We start from the raw sequence: 25583 nt of genomic DNA on the forward strand, positions 1-25583 counted from the left end.
AAGACCTTTGACCAGGTCTATGACTGTAGCTCTGATCTAACAGACCAGACCATAGAAAACCCTGAGGAAGAATGGTTTACTGATGGCAGTAGTTTGGAGATGGAGTCAGTAGGGCAGGGTATGCTGCTATCATGAGTGCTCATAGCAACATAGAAGCAAAACCTTCACCACCTAACACCTCAGCTCAAAAGGCTGAACCGGTAGCTCTAACCTGAGACTTAACGCTAGGGAAAGGAAAGATTGTAAATATATACACAGACTCAAAATATGCCTTCCTTGTTTTATATGCCCAAGCAGCTATCTGGAAAGAGAGAGGACTTTTAAATGCAAGAAATTCCTCTATAAAATATGGGGCTGAGATTTTACATCTCATAGGAGCAGTTCAAAAACCAAAACAGGTAGCAGTCATCCACTGCTGCAGGCACCAAAAGGGAATTTCTCAAATTTCCCAAGGAAACAACAGGGTAGATTGGAAAGTGAAGAAAACTGCCCTGATGCCTGTAACCGAAATGGCATTAATCCCATCCCTTACTCCTTCTAACATTATACCCAGGTACTCAACTTCTGAAGAAAACTGGGCATGAGACAGAGGGGGAACCAAGGGAACAGATGTATGGTGGCACATAGATCAGAATTGCTCATACCTCTCTCTGACCAATGGAAAATTATTAAAGGGCAACATGATTCTCTCCATCTGGGGAGAGATGAAGTGTCTACAATTGTTTTCTGACTTTTTACAGGGAAAGGGCTTCTGGAGACAATTAAAAGTGTTACCTGAGCCTGTGCCCTTTGTGTCACCTGTAATCCTAGAGGAAGCTTCAAGTCTCCCCCTCTTGTTAGCCCAGTCCAGCAATGTGGGACTTACCCAGGAGAGGACAGGCAACTAGATTTCACTCAAATGCCCTCTTTCCCCAGTTTCAAATACTTACTAGTCTTTATAGATACCTTTGCTGGATGGGTAGAGTCTTCCCCACTAGAACAGAGAAGGCAGTTGAGGTGGCTAAGGTGCTCCTAAATAAATTATTCCTAGATTCAGGTTACCCCGTCATCTTTAGAGTGACAATGGACCTTCGTTTGTAGCAAAGGTCACTCAACAGCTTTCACAGGTTTTAGGAATTAAATACCACCTCCATTCATCCTGGAGACCTCAGTTTTCAGGAAAAGTAGAACAGGCTAATCATACTCTAAAGAAAACCTTGGGCAAACTCTGTCAGGAAACGTCAGAGTCATGGTATTGCTTGTTGCCAATAGACTTTTTAAGGGTTAGGGCAGCCCCTAAAACAAGCACTAAATTAAGCCTTTTTGAAATGATATACAGAAGGCCATTCATTATTCTGGACATGCTAACTGACCTAGAAACTCAGGCTCATCTTAAATACGTTATAAACCTAGACCAGGTCCAGAAGGCTGTATAAGAATATGGCAACAGAGTACAGCCCTTTCCAGATGACATTCCCAGTCACTCTGTTGTAAACCCTGGAGAGTAGTTACTTTTAAAGACCTGGAAAAATGAGTCCCCTGGTGACCAGCTACTCCCCAAATGGAAGGGTCCTTACCAAGTCCTGCTGAGTACCCCTGTGGCAGTTAGCAGTTAAACTCCAGGGAGTCACTAGTTGGGTTCATTTGTCCAGGATTAAACCTGTCTCCACTGATATGTTACAGGAACCTGAAGACTCACATTCCAGCTATTCCTGTGAATCCACCTCTTCCTCCGAGTCTCCACAGGACCTGGAGGACCCAGGACAAACTGAAAATTCCACGTGGACAAGTGAGCCTCTCCAGGACCTTATTCAGGAAGGACAAAGAGACTTCTTGGACCCAAGGCTAAGTACCCATAGCCCTTCTCTTCCTTTTATGCCTTCCAGTACTTCAACTGACTTACAGAATAACTGACATGCTCTGGCAGATTTAAATAATTATTGTCCCCTTTGCTCTTATCTTTGCTCTTGGAATTTACTAAAATTCTCTGCCCATGCTGGGTGATTTAAATATGACTCTGACTGTTGCAACTATGAAGCTACTAATTGCTTTAGTTTTTCTATGCCTATTTCCCTTATCCACAGGTTGGACAGACAACTCTCTGGCTCTCATTGCACAAACTCTTTCTTCCTCCACTCGGTTTACAAAATGCTGGATCTGCTTACCCCAAGCTAAGTCCATCATGGACTATAGTGCCCCCCTTGTCCATCCTGTAAGGAATTTTAGTCAAGTTCCTAAGGGAAAATGGTCTTCTACCAGAGATCCAAGGCTCAGAATGGTAATGTACAGAGTCAGAATTGTTCATTTTCCTACTGAAGAAAATTGTAACGTCTCTTGCCTAACGCTCCCCTTAGAAACAGAAGGAGAATATGAAGTCAAACTTCATATTTGAAGGGAGGATGAAAGAAGAACTGACATTAAAGCACCCCAGCATTTTATAACGCACTCCCCTGCCAAGCCAGAACTCCAGTTACCTATTTGTGTTCAAACTCTAACTTGCTACTCAATGGAAAGAAGGGTCCACTCAGGAGAAGCAGATATCAGGATGGGTGTGGATGGAATGTGTTAGGTTTGTAGCTGGAGAACATTTCCATAACAATAGAATTGGATACATAGGCTTTAAAATCTTGGGTGAGTTAGTCTATTGTGTATCACCACCAGGATATTTCACCTGCCAGGTAGATAAAAAACCATGGGCCACTAATTGCCTACACAATAACTCCATGCCCACACAGTGTACTCTGGGAACCTTGACTACTCCTTTCTCAATCCACTCCTTAAATGAATCCAAGCACTTGACTGGTTCATTAAAACTGTTCACTCGATTAATTCGAGATTTACCCGGTGGCATCCCAGATGGAGACACCTATTTCTTTGGGTATACCTTGTTACTATTGTGGGGAGTAGCCGCCCACCAACATGTCCTTTGAAACTTGTCTCACACTTACTGCTATAGCTGACAGTACCATTAACTCTCTTACTAATTTACAGAAGTCTCTAGATTCACTGGCCAAGGCGGTACCTGACAACCCACTGGCCCTCGATTATCTGTTGGCAGAACAAGGAGGTGCATGTGCAGTTGCCAACACTTCTTCTTGCGCATATAGTAATACCTCTTCTCAGATAGAGACCGACATTGACAAAATTTGACAACAAGCCACCTGGTTTCAGCAGACAATTAACCAACAATCCTTGCTATATGGGTGGGGAAATTGAATATGGTTCTCTAATTGTTCTCCTGGATCCCACAAGGTATTAAAAACTTTCTGAAGGGAGGTTTCCATTTTCTTATAACCTTCCTCCTTTCAGCTGTACTGATTTATGTCATATTTTTCTTAGTGCTCTGTTGTCTTCCATATTGTTACAAATCTGCAACTAAGACCTTTCAGTCCCGGAAGGAGGCCTGAGACCAACAGGTTCAGACCTTCCATTTTAAGAAAAGAGAAATATACTAAATTTTAAGCCTGAGATTAACAGAAATATGCTGAACTCCTATAACCAGATTCTTACCCTTGCTTGAGTCTCTTATTATAATAGTCTTTTACTAGTCTTTAGTCTTTGCTTCTCTAATTATTTAGTTTGTTTTCTCTAGGGCATCACAGGACAATGGCGATGCAGGGACTCCAGCCACTCCCCACAGCAGATTCTGACTAAATAACAACAGAAGTCACCCTGGGGCCACTTAATGAGACAGGGCAAGAGTTCTGTGACCCCATCTAGGTAGGGTCTACGATCCCCTTGCCAGCCTGAAGAAGCTACAGAAGACAGACCTTGGCCCTTCCTCATCCCAATAAAGATTTCTTGGGGCCTATGTCTCTCAGGCGGGATTTGAGGCAGGAGGTAGGTAGGCCCCAGGCTGAACAGCTGGAATTTGTCCCCTGTGGACTGATACTCCAAGATGAAGATAGGAGAGGCTGAACCCTGCCCAGATAAGAGATAAGAGACCACATATTTCTCATTCTCAAAGTCAAGGAGACCTTCCTGACTAAAAAACTACTTGGAGGTCAAAAAAGGGGAGTGATGTCAACCTACCCATAAGCTTCTTCACTGGAATTCATCTTCGCTAAGACATGTGCACGCACACAGGGAGGATCCTGAGATGTACCAAATATGGACTCAGAACCAGGCAAATCAAAATGATTGGCCGAAGGAGACCTGGAAGAAATGCCCCATATAAGTGATTTAAACTACCACAAGGGCACGACTCTCTCTCTCTGAGTCCACCTGCGTGTCTATCCACATGTACTATTTTTCCAGCTAATAAGTACTTTACTTGTTTCACTACTTTCCATCTTTGTGGGAATTCTTTTCTGCAAAGCCGAAGAGCCAGGACCTTGTCACTGGCCACTGGTCTAGTGGCTAGGATTCAGCACTCTCACTGCCACAGCCCGACCTCAATCTCTGGCTGGGAACCAAAACCCTGCTTCAAGTCGCTGCAGGCCAAGGCCACCTGAGATCATCTTCATCTTCATGTTGATCATTTGGATTTCTTCTTCCATGAAATGCCTTCAAATCTTTTGTGCTTGGCTGTTTTTCTTTTCCTCATTGATCTGAAGCTGTCTTTGGACCAATTTATTGTAATTTTATGAATAATGTATACTTTAATTTTATTTATTTACCCAGGTTATCTTCATTCCCTGTTTAGAGACAATGTATTAATATGAACATGAAGAAAATTTCATCAAAAGCTTGTTTCTAAGGTGACTGAGGGATCATATTTCATATTTATATGAAATATAAACCGTGAAAAGTACATTAAAAAAAAGAATTAAGAAAAGAACCTACACAGCTATTAAAGTCTTAGGAACAATCCTATGTATTATTATAAAAGGCCAATTGATGTCACCATGTCACCATTTTACCTCCCTAGAATGTCTTCTTTGGAAATAGAACCAATAATTAAAAACACATTTCTACTAATATTTTTTCTTCAGTTTGAGGTTCTCTTTGGACTCACAGACCACAAAATCTAGCTTCTAGAGAAGTATAGAAGGTGGTATAGAATTCTTACATGGAAAACAGTTCCTCTTATCAATTAGGCAGTTTACAAACGTATGGATGTTTGTGATTAAATTCCTTTTATATGTTCCAGATATCTGAAAATCAAAGCTAATGAACCAGTGGTTATAGCTGTCCATTCTTCTTGCTGTCTCTTCTCCCAATCTGTTTAACTAGCTTTTCCTCTCAGCAGCCATAATACACACTCTCCTGGTTTCTTCCAGGGAGGCAGAGCTGGGTGATGGAAAGAAGTAATGTTATGTTGAGGTAAATGCACCTGGAGTTCTTGCAATCATTCAGACCTGGAATAAACTCTCACTCTGTCACTATCTAAATGGACTTGTGACCTCCCAGATTCTGCTTCTCCATCCATAAAATGGTGGTATGAGAATTATCATGATTATCCTCTAGCTCTATTTCACGGTCTGTTATGAGCCAGCCAGTATATTAGCTCTGTCACAAAGGGTGTCTCATTTAACTGATGCTCCTAGAGCAATCAGTAAGGAATGGGAAAAAGACTGGACAAGATTTAAGTGGTGGCAGTCATGTAGGCAAGAGCCTGGTCAGACACTTGAAATCAAAAGGTATGCTGAGATGGACAAGCAACTTAGGAGAAATCCCATGATGAAAAGTGAAGCCAAACACTTTTGCAGAGGTAAAAAGTCCCTTTACCTCTATAATCCTTAAGGCACAGTTGTGGTTTTGAGACAGATGTGAAGCACCAAAAAGTTACAGCTCAAATACCACCAAGGGTAGCATTGTGGTTTGCTTGAAGGAGTTAAACTCCTTTTAATGGGAAGAAAATGCTTTTCTGGAACTGGTCTTTCCATGATAATGAGACGTAACTGAGATTTCATTATGTAGAAAGTTTTCAGCTGTTTTCAGCTTTCAAGGAGGGCATTGTTCGCAGCAGCTGAGTGCTCCGAAGAGTTCAGGGTTTAATACCTTCAAGCATAAACACCTCTTTAAAAAAATTTACCCATTGTATATGGGAGTCATTCTAAACATTACATTTTGTTACTCTGTCTTCTTAAATAAAACATACTTATGTAATTTAATCTTTTCTTCTTGAATCAAGAGAATCATTATACATTTTAGGTTTTATATCATGTCATAAAATAGTGATGCTCTTGGGATCTATTAACATATAACGGTCTGTTTGCACTAGTTTGTTTGAATCTTGTGTCTACCTTTAAAGTTTTATTTTGTTTTCTCTCTTACTTTTATTTGTCTTCTGATGTGCTGTCAAACACGTTACAAAAGTTTATAAAGCAAAAGTAATTAGGCTCTGAGTAAAGGTGACAGGAACTCTTTAAAGTTCAAAAACTCCACTCACAATGTGCTGAGTGCCTAATATGTGACAGGTACTGTGCTAAGTGCTCAGGATATAAAGATGAATAAAACCTCTTCTTCCAAGGATCCCACATGCTGGTGAATTATAAACTTTCCTGTGGCTAAGAGACCTGTAATTTCTTCTGTAAACTTTGAGACACCTGTTTCCATTATTATCAAGCATTCTTTCTGAAATTTCTGATTCTCAGCTATGTTTCCACCACTTAAAGTTGGTGAATATCTAAACTCCCAAGAGTTTCCAAATTCCTTTCACATATTAGTGGTTGTTGTATCATAGGATGAGCAGAGAAAATGCTGAGAGGAGTTGGTGGCCATACAGCATTTGAAAGACACTATAAGATTTTCTACAGGCTTGATGTTTAATGTTTTACATTTATGATAGAGTTTTGGACAAAATGGTTTTGTGAACTTGAATTTTAAACTTTATCTTCTGTTCCAGAAAAAAAGATATAATAAACAATATTACTAATATACTAAAAAGATGTAGGCACTCTGTGAAACAGAGAGTGAACAGGGAAACTGGCAAGATGAGACTGAAGTGACATGCTCATTGTGCACTTCGTCTGGGAAGAGGCCAGCGTGTCTGGGAATTTGACCCCTGAGAGCAAACAGTTGTAGTAACAACTTGTGTTTGGGGACTGAGTCAATCTCCTTATATGAAACTAGAGGTGACATTGGCGTTCCTCTGTCATTAAAAAAAATAAAAATAAAAGGCTCAAAAGAGCCAGGATCAGTGCTTATATTTCAGGTTTGTGTAAAGCTGTTGGGCTAAGCATTTTGCTGTTCAGAAAATGTACCATTCTGTAGGATAAGCGTCCTCAGCTGCCAGTAGATGACTTAGTTCTGGATGTACCAGTCCTAGGGGACTGGAGGGAGGCAAGTCAAAACCATTAACCAGAGAGACCGAAGCAAAGTAACATCACCAACTCTTGGTTTTTCTGAGGCTTTCCCAGTTTTAGTACTGAAATTCACCATCAGTTCTGGGCAAATCAGAATGATCGGTAACCCTACCTACTCCCACACTTAAAATAAACCTGAAAATTAAATGCACTGAAAACTAAAAAGAACTTGAGAATAACCAGTACCAAGAAAGATAGGCAACAAAATAAACACTCAGAACTTATGAACTTATGATAAAAAGCAAAATGACTTTATAATAAAAAGTTTAAGAACAGTTAAAAATTGTAAGACAAAAATAGTCAGCTATGTATGAAGACAGGTTGATATGGGGAAAAATCTGTTAGAAAGCCTGGATATGAAAGAAATGTAGAGTCACTGAAATTTAAAAATCCTCTAGCTGCTTATTTACAATAAAAGGAGAATTTGTGAATTGGATGATGTTACTGAGGAATTCACTCATAATGCTGAATGGATTGATACAGATAGTAAAATCTTAAAAGAGAAATTAGCGCAATGGAAGATAGATTGAGAGAAACTTAACATATATAATTTTTGTAAGAAGAGACAAGAGGGATGGTTGAGAGGAAATATTAAAATGGATTAGGGCTGACACTTTCATTACTGCCAGAAAGACATGAGTCTTCTGATGGAAAGTGCACACCAAATGCTGGTCAGTTTAAATCGAATAAATTCAGAAAGATTAACTGAAGTGAAGTTGAAGAACATCAAAAGTAAACTGAAAAATATGAAGTTACCAGAGAGAATAAAGACAGATTACTTCTATGGAATGATAATTAGAGTAATGAAAGACATCTAGTTTCAGAAACAGATGCTTAAAAGCAATGGAACAGTATTATCAAAATGCAAACAGAGGGCTTCCCTGGTGGCGCAGTGGTTGGGAGTCCGTCTGCCGATGCAGGGGACGCAGGTTCATGCCCCGGTCCGGGAGGGTCCCACATGCTGCGGAGCAGCTGAGCCCGTGAGCCATGGCCACTGGGCCTGCACGTCCGGAGCCTGTGCTCCATGGTGCAAGGGGCCGCGGCAGTGAGGGGCCCATGTACGGCAAAAAAAAAAAAAAGCAAACAGAAAGAAGATAGAATTCTACGTCAAGATAAATTGTCATTGAAAGTATTAAATGATCATATTTCCAGATGTGTTTTTCACTAACAATACTTAGAAGCATTTTTTTTAAGCAACTGTGATAAGGAAATTTATAAACTATACTGGTAAATATTATTGACCATAAAAAAAGTAGCCATTAATTTCATTAAAGTGGAACTAAAGTTCTGGATAAAAGTGACAAGGAAGAGGGGAAGGGATATTACAGAGGAGAGCTATTCAGGTGATTAAACTTAATATACTCAAAAAAATAGTCTTGACATCTCAACTAGCTACTTGCTTTTACTTTTATTCAGAAAAGTCCCTTGAAATGTAAATGTTTGACCATTTACACTTCTCTTAAGCAAAAGATATTTGAAAGAAGACAGACCCTGTATTAGCTGATTCCTTGCCTGGATGGATTGCTAGAAGGAAAGGTGGAGAGAGAAGGATTGGGGAAAAGGATGGGAAGATGGCAAGTATGAAAGGTTCTGAACAACGTTTAAACTTGCTGAGATCTTTACAATATGGTATAAGGGTTCTATTTTATAGAAAATTCCTAGAAGTCTTGGTTTACAAGTATTAAAATATTAGAACATATTTTAGTATCAAATTTAAATAATTTAGCTTATTTATTATTTGGAATTATCCAAACATTTTGTTTTGTTTTGCTTTTTCCAATATGGATACTTGAGAATTGACTGTAATAATTTTCTCCAAAGAATTCAAAAGGAAAGATTATGTAACTGTTTGCAGATGACATGATACTATACATAGAGAATCCTAAAGATGCTACCAGAAAACAACTAGAGCTAATCAATGAATTTGGTAAAGTAGCAGGATACAAAATTGATGCACAGAAATCTCTTGCATTCCTATACACTAATGATGAAAAATTTGAAAGTGAAATTAAGAAAACACTCCCATTTACCATTGCAACCAAAAGAATAAAATATCTAGGAATAAACCTACCTAAGGAGACAAAAGACCTGTATGCAGAAAATTATGACACTGATGAAAGAAATTAAAGATGATACAAATAGATGGAGAAATATACCATGTTCTTGGATTGGAAGAATCAACATTGTGAAAATGACTCTACTACCCAATGCAATCTACAGATTCAATGCAATCCCTATCAAACTACCACTGGCATTTTTCACAGAACTAGAACAAAAAATTTCACAATTTGTATGGAAATGCAGAAGACCCCAAATAGCCAAAGCAACCTTGAGAAAGAAAAACAGAGCTGGAGGAATCAGGCTCCCTGACTTCAGACTATACTACAAAGCTACAGTAATCAAGACAGTATGGTACTGGCACAAAAACAGAAATATAGATCAATGGGAAAGGATAAAAAGCCCAGAGATAAACCCAAGCACATATGGTCACCTTATCTTTGATAAAGGAGGCAAGAATATACAATGGAGAAAAGAGAACCTCTTCAATAAGTGGTGCTGGGAAAACTGGACAGCTACATGTGAAAGAATAAAATTAAAACACTCCCTAACACCATACATAAAAATAAACTCAAAATGGATTAAAGACCTAAATTTAAGGCCAGACACCATCAAACTCTTAGAGGAATACATAGGCAGAACACACTATGACATAAATAACAGCAAGATCCTTTTTGACCCACCTCCTAGAGAAATGGAAATAAAACCAAAAATAAACAAATGGGACCTAATGAAACTTAAAATCTTTTGCACAGCAAAGGAAACCAGAAACAAGATGAAAAGACAACACTCAGGATGGGAGAAAATATTTGCAAAAGAAGCAACTGACAAAGGATTAATCTTCAACTTATTGAGCAACTCATGAAGCTCAATATCAAAAAAACCAAAAAACAAAAAACAACCCAATCCAAAAATGGGCAGAAGACCTAAATAGACATTTCCCCAAAGAAGATATACAGATTGTCAACAAACACATGAAAGAATGCTCAACATCATTAATCATTAGAGAAATGCAAATCAAAACTACAATGAGATACCATCTCACACTGGTCAGAATGATCATCATCAAAAAATCTACAAACAATAAATTCTGGAGAGGGTGTGGAGAAAAGGGAACCCTCTTGCACTGTTGCTGGGAATGTAAATTGATACAGCCACTATGGAGAAAAATATGGAGGTTCCTTAAAAAACTAAAAATAGAACTACCATACTACCCAGCAATCCCACTACTGGGCATATACCCTGAGAAAACCATAATTCAAAAAGAGTCATGTAGCACAATGTTCATTGCAGCTCTATTTATAATAGCCAGGACATGGAAGAAACCTAAGTGTCCATCAACAGATGAATGTATAAAGAAGATGTGGCACATATATACAATGGAATATTAGCCATAAAAAGAACGAACTGAGTTATTTGTAGTGAGGTGGATGGACCTAGAGACTGTCATCCAGAGTGAAGTAAGTCAGAAAGAGAAAAACAAATACCTTATACTAACACGTATATATGGAATCTAAAAAAAAAAAGATGCAGACCTACTAGAGAATGGACTTGAGGATATGGGGAGGGGGAATGGTAAGCTGGGACAAAGTGAGAGAGTGGCATGGACATATATACACTACAAAACATAAAATAGATAGCTAGTGGGAAGCAGCCGCATAGCACAGGGAGATCAGCTTGGTGCTTTATGAACAACACCTAGATGGGTGGGATAGGGAGGGTTGTGGGGAGGGAGATGCCATAGGGAAGAGATATGGGGACATATGTATATGTATAACTGATTCACTTTGTTATAAAGCAGAAACTGACAGACTACTGTAAAGCAATTATACTCTAATAAAGATGTTAAAAAAAAAGAATGGAAAGCTTAGAGAGAGATGTCAGCATTGTACATTTATGCTCAAGGATGGCTCAAACATGACTTCATGTATTTTGATGTTATCTCCATCTTTAAGCTTCCAAAAACTTCTATTTCAGTTAAGTGAATATAGAGCTTACATTTTTCTCTTTTCTTTTTTTTGCCATGCATATACAGTTGAATACTGATATAGTCTTGTATTCTTTTTTGCACTGTTTGTTAATCTCTAATTACCAAAAGGAATATATTTCTTACAAAATAGGTTTCAGACCACAGAGCTTGGGTTTTAACTTTTTTTTTTTTAATGAGGAGAGAGCAGTAGGTCTGTGAAAAACTACTAAGGAAAAAGGAAGAGACCAAATAAGACAACATTTTAAAGGAATACTTGCCTTCGCATGGCAGTTTTGAACCTACATTGTTAAGTGGTTTCTGGCATGATACATGATTTTCCTATATTATATCCTGAATATTTACCAGAAGAATTAAAGACACATGTTAAGAAGTCAAGGCAAACCTATGAGAATGTAATAGGGTTTGTTCATTTATTCATTCATTCATCATGGGTTTATATATATATATATATATATATATACACACACACACACACATCTATATGTATATGGTATAAACATACACGCTCATTAAATAAACACATATATACACACACATCTATACATATATAGTATACACATACACACTCATTAAATAAATATATATATATGCACACACACACCTGTACATATATGATAAATACATACACAGTCATTAAATGAATGTATATATATAATATATATACACACACATCTATACATATATAGTATATACACTCATGAAATAAATGTGTATATATGTGTGTGTGTATATATATATATATATATATATATAAACATACACACAGAGATCTCTCTCTCTCCTGATAGAACTATGTTGTCCTAAATTTGGTGGGAGATAAAAGAGGTAATTCAAAATCTATGATATCAAAAGCTTATTTTCTCTACTATAGTAGGAGAGAAAAAGATCTATCAACATACTGCTGTTTAAGCAAAATAATAATAATGTATTATGATGATGTAATACAAGTGATGACACAGGCAGTACAATGACCCAGAGCCAAAACAACAAAGTAAATAAGAACTTTTGAAAGTTATTGAAGCAATGGGAGTTAGAAATATTTGAGGAAGTTATGAAGGAAGAAAAGGAATTATCAATGGGAGAACTGGTGAGAGTAAATGTGCTGAAGCCAAAATGGCTTTAGTGTGGTTGGGAGGTGAGTGGATGAACCTGGCTGCAGCAGTTGGGAGTGGTGGGGAATATTATTAGAAAGGTAAGTTGAGCATACTGTCAAAAGTAAATGTTGGCTAACAAGTATCTTTGAAAATTAGCTTAAGCAGGGAACGGACACAATAAGGTTATGTTTAATTGGCAACTGATTATAGAATGAAATAACAGGGGAATGTCTAGAAGCAAGATCAACTACAAATCATCCAAACGAGATCTTACAAAATCTTACCACAGCAGGTACAGAAGAAAAGAGATAAGCAGAGTTAATGAGAGAAGAGTTGACGTATCTGAGTTATTACTATTGCCCATTACAAGATGGGCAAAAAAAAAGTAGAGAGAACCATAGGTAACTATGTGGAGTTTGCAAACCTGGGCAAGCTGATTTTAGCAAGGACAGATAATTAGCTTGACTCAGTAAACTACAGTATCCATTTCCAAACATTAGCGGGAAATACTTTTTGAAACTTAAGAAGTTTACCTAGTTCACTTGTAAATATCTCTTACGGAGTTGTATGCCAAACAAGTGTGCTTTGGGTAGGTTGAGTCAGAATCTCAGGATTTGTAAACTGTTCCTTAGAAATTAGAAATCTGGGAAGCATTATTCTGCTTTAGAGTACCTTAACAAAGAAGAATTTGGTTGTGTATTTGAATGTTTCTTCCAAAGCACCCCTGTTCAATAGATCTTCTTGAAATGACCAAAATGTTCTTTATCTGTTGTTCAATATGGTCTCTGCTATAATCCTGTGTGGCTTTAAAATGTGTTTTATTTTATTTTATTGTGGGAAAAACACTTAACATGAGAGTTACCCTCTTAACAAAATTTTAAGTGTACAATATATTACTGTTGTATATGTGTACAAGGTTGTGCAGCAGATCTCTAGAACTTGCATAACTATGACTTTAAGGCATTGATTAGCAACATCCATTTCTTGGCCCCTGGTAATCACCAGTCCACTCGCTGGATGCCTCATATAAGTGGAATCATGTAATATTTTTCCTTCTGTGATTGGCTTATTTCACTTAGCATAATGTCTTCAAAGCTCAACCACGTCACATATTGTAGGATTTCCTTCTTTTTTAAGACTGAATACTATTCTAATGGGTGTATATATTTTCTTTATCTATGCATCTGCTGATGGACATTTTAGGTTATTTAATATTTTGGCTATTGTGAATAATGCTGTAATAAACATGGAAGTGCTAATATTGGCACTGATTTCATGGATATGACATTAAAAACACAGGCAACAAAAGCAAAAATAGACAAGTGGAATAAACGTCAAACTAAAAATCTTCAGCACAGCAAGGAAAACTACTTACAGAGTGATAAGGCAACCTGTGGGATGGGAGAACATATTTGCAAGCCATATATCAGATAAGGGGTTTATTTTCAAAATATATAAAGAAATCCTACACCTCAATAGCAGAAAAGTAATAACTCAATTAAAAAATAGGTGAAGGTGTTGAGTAGACATTTCTCCAAAGAAGACATAGAAATGGTCAAGAGGTATATGAAAAAAATGCTCAACATCATTAATCATCAGGAAAATGTTAATCAAACCACAATGAAACATCAACACATAACTGTTAGGATGGCTGTTATCAGAAAAACAAAAGGCAACAAGTATAGATGAGGATGTGGAGAAATTGGAATGCTTGTATACTGTTGGTGGGAATGGTGTACCCAGTATGGAAAAGAGTATGGAGCTTCCTCAAATATTTAAAAATAGAATGACCATATGAGCAGCAATCCCATTTCTGGGTATTCCCTCATGTGGCTAGGGCAACTGAGGAACTAAATTTTAAATTTTAATTAATATAAATTAATTTAAACTTTAAATAGTCTTACATGACTAGTGGCTGCCATATTGGATAATGCAGCACTAAAGATTCTCTAGGGCAGCATAGTTGGCAATATGTGGCTAATTAGTTCAGGGAAAATGTTTGCTTTAGCATATGTGATCAAAATCTGCTCTGTCTTTGTTAACAAAAGTTGTCATTTTTGAAAAAATTGATCATTCATTGAGTCAATAAATATTTATTTATTACCTATTCTCTTCTAGGATTAGTGTTTGCCACAGTGGTGAAAACAGTCATGGTCCTGCCCTCATGTGACTGGCAATGAATTATGTAACTAAAACAGTTACACAATTGCAAATTGAGGTGGGCACAATAAAGCAGGGTAAAGCTTCTGCAAAAGATTGTAATGCTATTCTGACTTAGGTTGGGAATGGTGGGGAGGTGGTGGAAAAAGGCTTCCTTAAAAGGCAACCTTTCAGCTGAAACTTTCACTATGAGTAGGGAATGGCTAAGGAATATGTAAAGGTAGGAGTGTTCTAGCAGAGGGCAGCCTTGGTATATCCAAAAGCTTGCTGTGCTAAGCAACTGGAAAAAGAGCTTTAGGACATATATAACTCGTACCTAGAGAATGGAAGTTGAGTCTAGCATAGGCTAAAATGTGTGTGCTATTTCTTCAAAATGTGAAGCTTTGCACTGTTTGGGGGTAACCACTTTTAGACATACAGCTTCCTCTTGTAGTATTATTTCCCTTCTTGCTTTAAAACATGAAAGTTACAAGTAATATCTTGAATAATTGTTCCTAGTTCTTCACTGCCTGTCTGTCTGTTATAGAATTATATGTCCAAGCCCTTTGCCATGGGACATTGTAGTATTTTTCTCTAGAGTAGGTGGAGTATTTATTTACTCCATTGTTACAGAACTTCTTGGTGCTAAAGGGATGGGAGTCCACGTGATGTGATCAGAGAATATAAATGTGCTTTCATTATTTGGCTTTGTCTCTTACGCTTCTGCCATCTTCCTTGATGAGATCCTATCCCATAAAGCTGCTGGTTAAGCATGAAGTGAGACTTAAACCCAACTGAAAGCCTAGGCTAAATACTGCCAAACCAAAGATGAAATCAGATCAGCCATCCTACAAACATGAGAGTGAAACAAAAGAAATGTTTTTTATAAGCCACTGAGTTTTGGGGTTATTGTTATGTAGCATAATTGCAGTAGAAATCTAATACAGAGGGATGTTTTTTATTTTCTCTGGTTGATTGGTTAATTATATACTAAAATATTCTCAACGGGTCCTTGAATTTTCTTTTCTTTTTTTTTTTTTCTTTGCTAAAGGAATTTCAGGCATGGTGAGCAGAACTTGGGACTGAGTGTATTTGTGATGGTTGGTTGAAGAAATGAGACTCTCACACCAGCTTTGCTTAGATGACATTAATGGTTATTCTTATTTAATTATTTTAGAATGACTTGAGTATAATAATGAAGTGGCCTAACATAGGTGACATGTCTTTCCTATCCCACAAGATTTCTCATTTATTTAACAAAGCCAGGAAATACACTAAGGGCATATAAGAGATAAAGTTCTTCTCAAATAGATCTCACAGCCTAGGAGGGGAGATAGACAATTAAAACAAGCCATTAAGATAAGGAGTGATGGATATCACTCTTACAATTGTGTGAGGGGGCTCTGAGCATCACTTAGCAGTCATTTCTTCCTGCCATTTTCTTCTCTTAAATAAATACATGTAACTGAAAGTTACATGAATGTTTGCTATTATTTTTTCTAATTATATTCTTCCTGAACATAATGTGGCCCTTTCCTTCAGCTCTCAGAAGCTTCACAGTCTCAGCCCCTATTTCCCTACTTTTGCACACACACATATTTTTGAGTTGGCTGAAACACTTGATGTTAAGTTTGAGCTTAATTATTTTTATACCTTAATTCCCCTAAACTCAAGTCCCATAGTGAGGTTTTAGGTTTTCTATCTCTAGTTGTTTTTTTCTGACAAAGAAATATGGAATCCATCTTCTTCATTTAAAAAGACATTATTATGATTATATTCCATTGAGTGGACAGTTCTTTAATTCTCTGTGACATAATTGGTCAAGAGTTTGCCTCTTCCTCTTTCACATAAAGTTTGTGAGTCTTTGTTAATTTCCTTCTCTTGTGTCAGCTATTTATAGATTATTCTTTAGTGTTTAGGCATTTGAGCAAAGAGGTTTTTTAAAAAAGTATTTTCTAAATGCTTTATAAACCTTGATATAAATTCTGTTGAAAGGAAATGAAACAAATACCTTGTAATAGCCTACTGAATTGTAAGCTGATGATGGAAGAACGGAAATCTGTAAAGCAAAGTAATTTCTTAACTATTTTTAGTTTTTAACAAGATCTCCTTAGGAGATCTCTGTTATCTTCAGAATTGGGTGGAGCATGGAGAACTGCAGAAGTTAGGAAGAAATATCAAAGGCTTGGACCAACTTTGTATGTGAAATCATCTGATCTCTGTCTTCTTTAATCATGATGTCGGTAGATGTTATCAAGGAATGGCCTAGAGAGGCTAGAATGGGCCTATTCATACTCGTAAGTAGTATAGAGTTGGATCTTGCTTTTTTAACCATTCTGATAATCTCTGTCTTTTAACTGAAAGTTTATCTCATTCACAAAGTGATTATCAATATGATTTTATTAAATATCTACTATTTTGCTACTTTTTAATTTATTTTCTCTTGTGTTGAGCATTTTTTATGATTACATTTTGACTCTATTAACATACATTTTAAATTAATATGGGTCTATTTTCAAATAATATTAAGTCACTTCATACGTAGTGTGAGGACCTAACAATAGTATATTCCCAAATCCTTCTCCCATTCTTCATGCCATTATTGTCATATATTTTACTTTACATATGTGAAAAATGCATACCGCATTCTTAATATTTTTGCATTAGGAAGTTTTCTTTTATAGTAATTATAAATAAGAAAAAGGTAATTTTACCTTCATTTATTCCATTTCCAGTGTTTTTCCTTTCTTTATTTAGACCAGGATTTTGACTGATATCATATTCCTTCTGCCTGAAAAACTTCCTGTAATATTTTTCATAGAGTAGGTATGATAGCAATGAATTCCCTTAGTTTTTGTTTGTCTGAGAATTTCTTTCTCCTTTAGTTTTTGAAATGTATTTTTGCTGGGTATATAATTCTGGCTTGACAGGCTTTTTTTCTTTCAAAACTTTAAAGATGCCACTCCATTGTCTTCTTGCCTGCTTGGTTTCTAATAAAAAAATTTATCCTTATTCTTCTGTAGATAATAATTCTTCTGTCATTTTCTTCTGGCTGCCTTTAAGATTTTCTATTTATATTTAGTTTTTAGAAATTTGAATATGATTTTCCTAACTCAGTGTGTGTGTGTGTGTGTGTGTGTGTGTGTGTATGTGTAGGTGCATGCACTATTATTTATCTTGCTTGAAGTTCTTTGAACTTATTGGATCTGTTGTTTGGTGTCTTATATTAGTTTTGGGAAATTCTTAGGTGTAATTTACTCAATATTTTTTAACTTAAAATTTCCAGTGGGCTCAGATTAGTATCACTCCCAAGTATCTGGTAGAAGCAACAACAAATATCTTCTGAAATAAAGTCACTTATCAGATCCACCAAATAGATACTTCTCAATATAATGGCCCTAGGAGCATGAATTTCACATCAAAAATTACCAAATGCATGAGGGAAAAAGCCACCATGAGGGAGGTCAGAGGAGTAACTACAGTATCAGAAGTTTAAATAGAAACATGGCAATAGTCAGACATAGACTTAACATAAGTATTTAATACGTTTTATGTGGTATGAATATTTATGACACCCCCCCAAAATTCAGATGTTGAAATCCAAGGTGTTGGTATTAGGAGGTGGAGCCATTGAGAGGTGATTAGGTCATGAAGGAGGAGCCCTCGTGAATGGGATTAGTGCCCTCAGAGAGATAGCTCATTCTTTTTGTGATTTGAAGGTACAGTAGAAAGACAGCTCTCTAAGAAGCAGGCTCTTACCAGCACAAAATTGGCTGGTGCCAGGATCTTAAACTTCCCAACCTCCAAAACTGTGAAAAATAAATGTGTGTTGTTTTAAGCTACCCAGTTTATGGTATTTGTGTTATAGCAGCCTGAACAAACCAAGACAATGTTTAAATAAATAAGAGAGGATGTTATAAATATAATTTAAGAACAAGAGCAAGAGACTATCAAAATGATCAGGCAAAATTTTCAACTAAACTCAATTGAAAAATACAGTAATATGGAAACTTAATTGTTAAACAAGTCATGCATTGTAGAAAAAAATTTTAAGCTAGAATCTAAAAATGAATAAATTACATGCATACATGATATATATATATCACATATAATATATAGAAAATATATAAATATGTATATTGATATGATTAGAAAAAAAGGAGTAAAGAAAGAAAATATCTGACATACTTACAAATGGACTTCTGGAAGAAAAGAATGTGAAGAATGGAGGAAAGACAACATTTAAAGAGATAATGGCTAAGTATTTTCCAAAATAGTTGTATGGCATGAATCCTCAGTTTCAAGAAGTCTAATGAATCTCAAACAGGATAAATAAAAAGCAAGATATACTTAGCCAAGTTGCTGTAAAACTGTAGGACCAAAGGCAAAAAACATTATTTTAAAAGCAGCCAGAGAAAAAGGAGAAATTGCTTACAAATGGCAAAAATAAGATTAAAACCTGACTTCTTGACAGGAGCAATATGAAACAGAAGATAAACAATAGATTCAACTTTCTGTAAGAGAACTACTGTCAACTTAAAATTCATTATCCTCTAAGCCTACCTCTCAAGGACAAAGGAAAATATATTAACTTATAGATTAAGGAATTTCTTAAGGAATTTCTAAGATACGTATTTCAAAAAAGCAAGAAAGAAAGAAAGAAAAAGTGATCTCAAATGGAAGCACCTGAGATGCAAGAAATTATAAGCCAAAAATATGGTATGCATGTTAATATAAATAAAATTTACTATATAAAAGAAATATAATATCTCAATTATAATCAAGAGAGAAATGATCTGTTCCAAGGCTTTGCTTTTATATTGATTTAACTTTTGTGTTGAGTTAAAGTCCCTTATTGAAGCTCTATAGGGCAACCACTAAAGTGAAAAAGCAAGAGAAGAAAAAAATAGAATTGGGAAGGTAAGAAAACAGAGAGGAAAGGGAAAACATAAATCACAAAATAACCTAGTAGTAATGAATCCAAATAGATCAGTAAGCATTTCAAAAATAATAAACTGTATAAAAAACAGAATCCAACAATATATTGCTTGTATATGACACAATTAAAATGTAAAGGCATTTGGGTGGAAAAAGATCTACTAGGCAAATACTGAGCAAAATCAGCTAAGCAAGTATTATAACAGAAGAAAAATAAATAAATGACATAAAATTTGGAAAGGAAGAACCAAATCTATCACTATTCACTATCCATAGATGATATGGTTGTCTACAAGAAAATCCAAAATAAACAATAGGAAATGATTAGAATTAATAAGAACTTAACAAAGATGTTGGGTATCAAATTGATATATAAAAGTAATTTGAATTTCCACGTTTGCAGAAAATGGAAAATGAAATTCAAAAAAGTGACTTATCATAGTAATTCTTTATGTCTATCTAACTAGCATCTATCTATCTATCTCTGTATCTATGTATCAATCATCTCTCTATCTACCTAAGTCTTTCACCTATCCACAACATCTAGAATTAAATCTAAATTGAATGTGGAACATTTTGAAGAAAGTTATAATATTTTAGTGAAAGACATTAAAGAAGAATGAAATAAGAAATACCATGTTTTTGAAAAGGCATATTTAATGTTTTTAAGATGTCACATCTCTCCAAAATTATCTGCAGATCCTATACACTTCCAATGAAAACACAAAAACGTATTTTGTGGAACTTTTCAAGTTGTTTCTAAATTTTATATGGAAGAGAAAGGGGCCAAAAATAGCCAAGAGACTCCTGAAGAATATAAATAAGGTTAGTGTGGGTGGGGTGGCAAATGTATTAAGATTTATTATAGAACTACATAATTTAGACAGAGTGGTATGGTATAAGGATAAACAAGGAGAAGAAAGTGAAAAGAATGGAGAGCAATTCATATAAAGTCCTATACAAAACAGAGATGGCAATGGAGGAAATCAGTGGGGAAAGGATCAATTATTCATTGAATGCTGCTGAGGCAATTGGTTATCCGTAAGGAAAACAAAATGAAATTGTATCCTTAACCTCACACCATGGACAGCTTTCTTGTTTTATGCTTCTTAATGTTTCTGAGGGGCTTTCTCCTGTCACAATGACCACCGGGGTAACAGGATAGGGGCTTTCTCTAGTGATTCATGGTGGAAAAGCCCTAAATAAAGAAACTTACAAAAGCTACCAGTGGGCAGTAATCTGATTCAGCTCTTCAGCAATTCAGCAGTAGGTTGTCACATAAAGAGCATATACAAATAAATGCTGGATTCAGTTCCCTGGTGATTCTAACTAACATTTTGGAATCCTAGTCACTTCTAAGTACATTTCCTTTACTTTAAGAAAAGGTTAAGTGCTAATGTGTTTGCTGGTTTGCCAAGTGAAATCTGCAACTCTTACAAATACAGATGTAAAGTGTAATTAAATTCTTAATGTAGAGCCATACAATTCATTCCTTTGAAAATAATACTTAGCTACAAAGCCATCCTACATTCTTTTACTAATAAGTATTGACTGGAGTTGGAGGAGGGATTTTTTTCTGACCTGGTTGATGAATTCAAGTGACAGGTTTTATGTTTTGTTGGGGGTTGACTTTTTCTCAGAGAAGATAAAAAATGTTAACTTGTCTAAGCTATGCAGCAGAGCTCACAAACTCTTCTTGATTATAGAGCAAGCCATTTCTGGTGAGTAGAGGAGATAATTTCACAGAGAAGGTAGAAACACTCAAAGAGAGGAAGGGCCACATTCCTGATCTTGGTAAGTATGAGATAAGCCCCATCCTTCTGTGTTCCACCTGGCTAAGATTAGGGAATTTTAATAAGAGATCTAGATAAGAGTTAAGTAATGGATAGGGGTAGTCTTTTTAGGAACTAAAAAAAATTGCACAAATAAAGTATACAATGCATATCACAAAAATTCTATGCAACTTTTCATATAAACCTAATAAACATGTTACACAAATACATTTTCTCAGCCACTTGTATCTATGATATCTTACTGCATCACATCTTGAGGATACCTGCAACAGAATTTTCTGGGATTTTTTTTATTGCATCTAGGTTTTAGTCGTAATTAGAAAGCTTTGCCCTGTAGCCAATTATAGACAAATCTACCCATGTTTATTTCCAGAACATGTATGATTTCATTTTTTTTACATTAAATTCTCCATGTAAGAGTAGTTTATTCTTAGGCATGGTGTGAGGTAGGGATTTAATTTTCTCTTTTTCTCAAATGGCAAACTAGTTGTCCCAGCACCATTTATCAAAAGTTTATCTTTGCCCTAGTGATTTAAGATGCCATCCTCATCATGTGTTAAAATTCTATGGTTATTTCATCTATTTCTGGGCAATCTATTCTATTCTATTTTATTGTTCTCCTCCATTGTTTATGGTGTTCCCCTAAAAAATGCACAAAAAATGCCCCATTCAAGAATCTTTGTGAGAGTGCTGGAATTCTGCATTTTAAATGAGTTTCCCAGGTGATTTTCATGACCACATAGTTGTTCCTTTCCAACTTCTTCAGGAATTTTAACAAACTTCCTTATCATGTCAAAAAAGTAAGTTGTCAGCAAGTACAAAAGGACAGGTTGTGATCAACAATTATGGTATGGGGGGAATGGTGGTCCTCAGTCCTCCTAATAGTTCACTTACAGGCTTTATTTAGAAAAAATGTGCATCATTTCAAACAAAATAGTATGAGTTCTGGTACAAGACGGTGGACTACATGAAAATATTCTTGTCTCTTTCTCCAAACCTATTAAAATGGCAGTGAAAAATTAAAGGAATAAGTTTGTAAAGTTGCTGAGGGTAGGTGGGGAAGGATATAGGAAGACATAAGGAAACCAAAGTTTTGATTAATTTCTGGGAGACAGAATATCATGTGGTATCTATTTTGTTATCTTTTGCTGCATTATGAATTAACCCAAACTTTAGTGGATTAAAACCACAACAAACATTTATTATTGAACATGTTTCTGTGGGTCAGGAACTTGATAGCAGCTTAGATGGGTGGCTTTGTCTTAGGGTCTTTCATGAAGCTACAGTCAAGGTGTCAACTGGAAATTAATGGAGCTGGAAGATTTACTTCTAAGATGGCTCGTTCATGTGGCTGGCAAGCTGATTCTAGCTATTGGCAGGTCTCAGTTCCTCCCCAAAAGCTCTGGAAAAAAATCAACTTACTTGACATTGTACTCCAGGAATGATAAAGTTGATGAATAATGAAAACTGAGAGAGGGAGAGGGAAAGCAGTGTAGTGGAAATAAAAATGTTGTTGATAAATGAATATTATTAAAAAAAACAAGTAAATAAATTATAACAACAACTGAAAGGTGAAGGAGAGACAAATATCATATCCATAGAATGGAATGCTACTCATCAGTAAAAAGGAAATGGCTGTTAACACATGCTACATTAAAGGATGAACCACAAAAACATTATGTGGTATCATTTAAAAAATGAGATAAATGAACTCCTTTACAAAACAGAAACAGACTCACAGATTTCAAAAACAAACTTATGGTTACCAAAGGGGAAACATGGTGGGGAGGGATAAATTAGGAGCTTGGGATTAACATACACACACTAATATATATAAAATAGATAATCAACAAGGACCTACAGTATAACACAGGGAACTCTACTCAGTATTCTGTAATAACATATATGAGTAAAGAATCTGAAAAAGAATGAATATATGTATATGTATAACTGAATCACTTTGCTGTACACCTGACTAACACAACCTTGTAAATCAACTCCAATAAAAAAAAAACAAAAAAAACCAAAAAAACAACATTATGCAGAATGAAAGAAACCAGGCACAATTATCACATTGTATGATTTTGTTTACATGGAATTTCCAGAAAGGGCAACAATAAAATTAGAGACCACAGTGAATTAGTGGTTGCCTGAGGCTGAAGTGGGACCAGGTATTAACTGTAAACAGGCATGAGCGACCCTATTGTGGAGAAGAAAGGTTCTAAGACTGACCTATGGTGAAGGTTGCACCACTTGGTAAAATTACTAAAAATTATTGAATTGTATACTTGAAATGGATGAATTTATGATATATAAAATATACCTCAATAAAGTTAAAAATATGTTGAGTGTAAAAAAGATAACTGTACACAATACTTTCATAGTACTTTAATAATAATAGCAGTACAGATGAAGTAAATATAAAATACCAACTGTCCTAAGAAGAGAGAATTTGAGTGATGGTGTGATTTGTGGCACTGTTTAAAACACACTTTTAAAATATATTACTTATTTTTCTTCACTACAAATGTAATACATGTCCATTGTGAAAATTTTAGATAATTTAGATATGTACAATGAAGGGCATACAATTTTTTAAAAAGTATAGTTAATTTACAATGCTGTGTTAGTTTCAAGTGTATAGCAAAGAGATTCAATTATATATATAGTTAAAATATATAATTCAATTATATATATAATCTGATATATAAATATATTAGATTCTTTTTGATTATAGGTTATTACAGGATATTGAGTGTAGTTCCCTGTGCTATACAGTAGTTCCTTGTTGTTTACCTATTTGATATACAGTAGTGTGCATATGTTAATCCCAAACTCACCTCACCACATTATCTCCTTTGGTAACCATAAGTTTGTTTTCTAAGTCTGTGAGGCTATTTCTGTTTTGTAAATAAATTCATTTGTATCATTTTTTTAGATCCCACATATGAGTGATATCATATATTTGTCATTCTCTTTCTGGCTCCTTCACTTAGTATTATAATCTCTAGTGCCATCCATGTTGCTACAAATTGCATTATTTCATTCTTTTTTATGACTGAGTAATATTCCATTGTTTGTGTGTGTGTGTGTGTGTGTGTGTGTGTGTGTGTGTGTGTGTATGTATATCACATCTTCTTTAACCATTCATCTGTTGATTGACATTTAGGTTGCTTCCATCTCTTGGCTATTGTAAACAGTGCTGCTATGAACTTTGGGGTGTATGTATCTTTCAAATCACAGTTTTGCCTGGATATAAGGGCATACAATTTACCTATACTGTCCCTACCCAGGATAACCATTACTAACATTTAGCATATATATATCCAGTTTCTTTTTTCTATTTTAAAGCAGAATATAAAAGTGTAGAAACTTTTGTAATTTTCACAAAGCTAATTGAAACCTTTCATTTTTTGTGTATCTTGAGGAAATCATTAAGAATTACATAATTTTATATACCAAGATACTAATTAAATAAAAATGATGGTTGAACCTGAACTTTGAAAGAATGGACGTGTTGAAAGGAATAAAAAATGGCTGGTTCAACAGAGTGTCACAGCAAATTTAATTGGAAACTGTGAGTTGGATAACTGGATTTTCCTCCAAAATTTTAACACTAGAATGAATCCAATGCAATCATTTTACAGATGGGGAAACTGAGGTCCAGAAACCTTGAGAATTTTCACAAGCAGGTAGGATCAGAGTAAAAATGCATGTCTCTTCACTCCCTGTACACATTCTTAACTTTGAACTTGTGGTAGGACCAGAGCTGTAGGAAAAATGTGAAGGCCACTCAATGGAATTTCCTGCCGTTCTTGCTCAAAGGCGTCTCACTGTGGGCATATTCAATATTTATAGATGTTGTTGTTTGTGTAGTCTAAAGTCAGACCTTTGCAGAGATAGGGTCACTTTAACTTACAGTGCCTTTTCCTCTTATTGTAGGTTGTCTGTCTGGGTAAACCAAGCTATCTTCTTTGCCTTTCCATATTGGCCTTGTTTTAGAATCAATGCCAGTATGATCAGGTTGGGGAGAACTGTTAATAAGCCTCCAGAAGTCATGAAAATGACATAATAACTTTTCTTCAGGGGTGAGATATCCTGAGATTGCTATTTGAGAAAATAATGATACTTGTCATATATTTCCTCTAAATAAATCTGGCTTTAATACGAAAAGTCCCTGTTTTCTTCACTTCTGTTTATTTTCAGTCACTCAAACTGACGCTTGCTGTCAATATCTCCTCACTATAAGTGTAAGCAGAAGTATTTAAAGAAAGCGGTATTGTTTTATTTTGGGGTTAGCAATTTTCCAGGGCTCACTGGCAGAAGTGCTTAGTTCTAAAGA

General features: G+C 35.7%; 1 protein-coding gene across 1 annotated transcript in view; it reads left to right on the forward strand.

Moving 5' to 3' along the window:
• LOC307198595 (uncharacterized protein) overlaps positions 1-2242 on the forward strand; it is a 298263-nt gene extending 296021 nt beyond the window's left edge. The window contains exon 4 of the mRNA XM_079945593.1: positions 1663-2242. Coding sequence (XP_079801719.1) covers positions 1663-1893 — 231 coding nt within the window. The 3' untranslated portion in view covers positions 1894-2242. The remainder of the gene's footprint in view (positions 1-1662) is intronic.
• Positions 2243-25583: the final 23341 nt, after the last annotated feature.

The sequence above is a fragment of the Stenella coeruleoalba genome (genome assembly GCF_951394435.1).
Source record: "Stenella coeruleoalba genome assembly, chromosome: 15".
NCBI classification, from domain to species: Eukaryota; Metazoa; Chordata; class Mammalia; order Artiodactyla; family Delphinidae; genus Stenella; species Stenella coeruleoalba.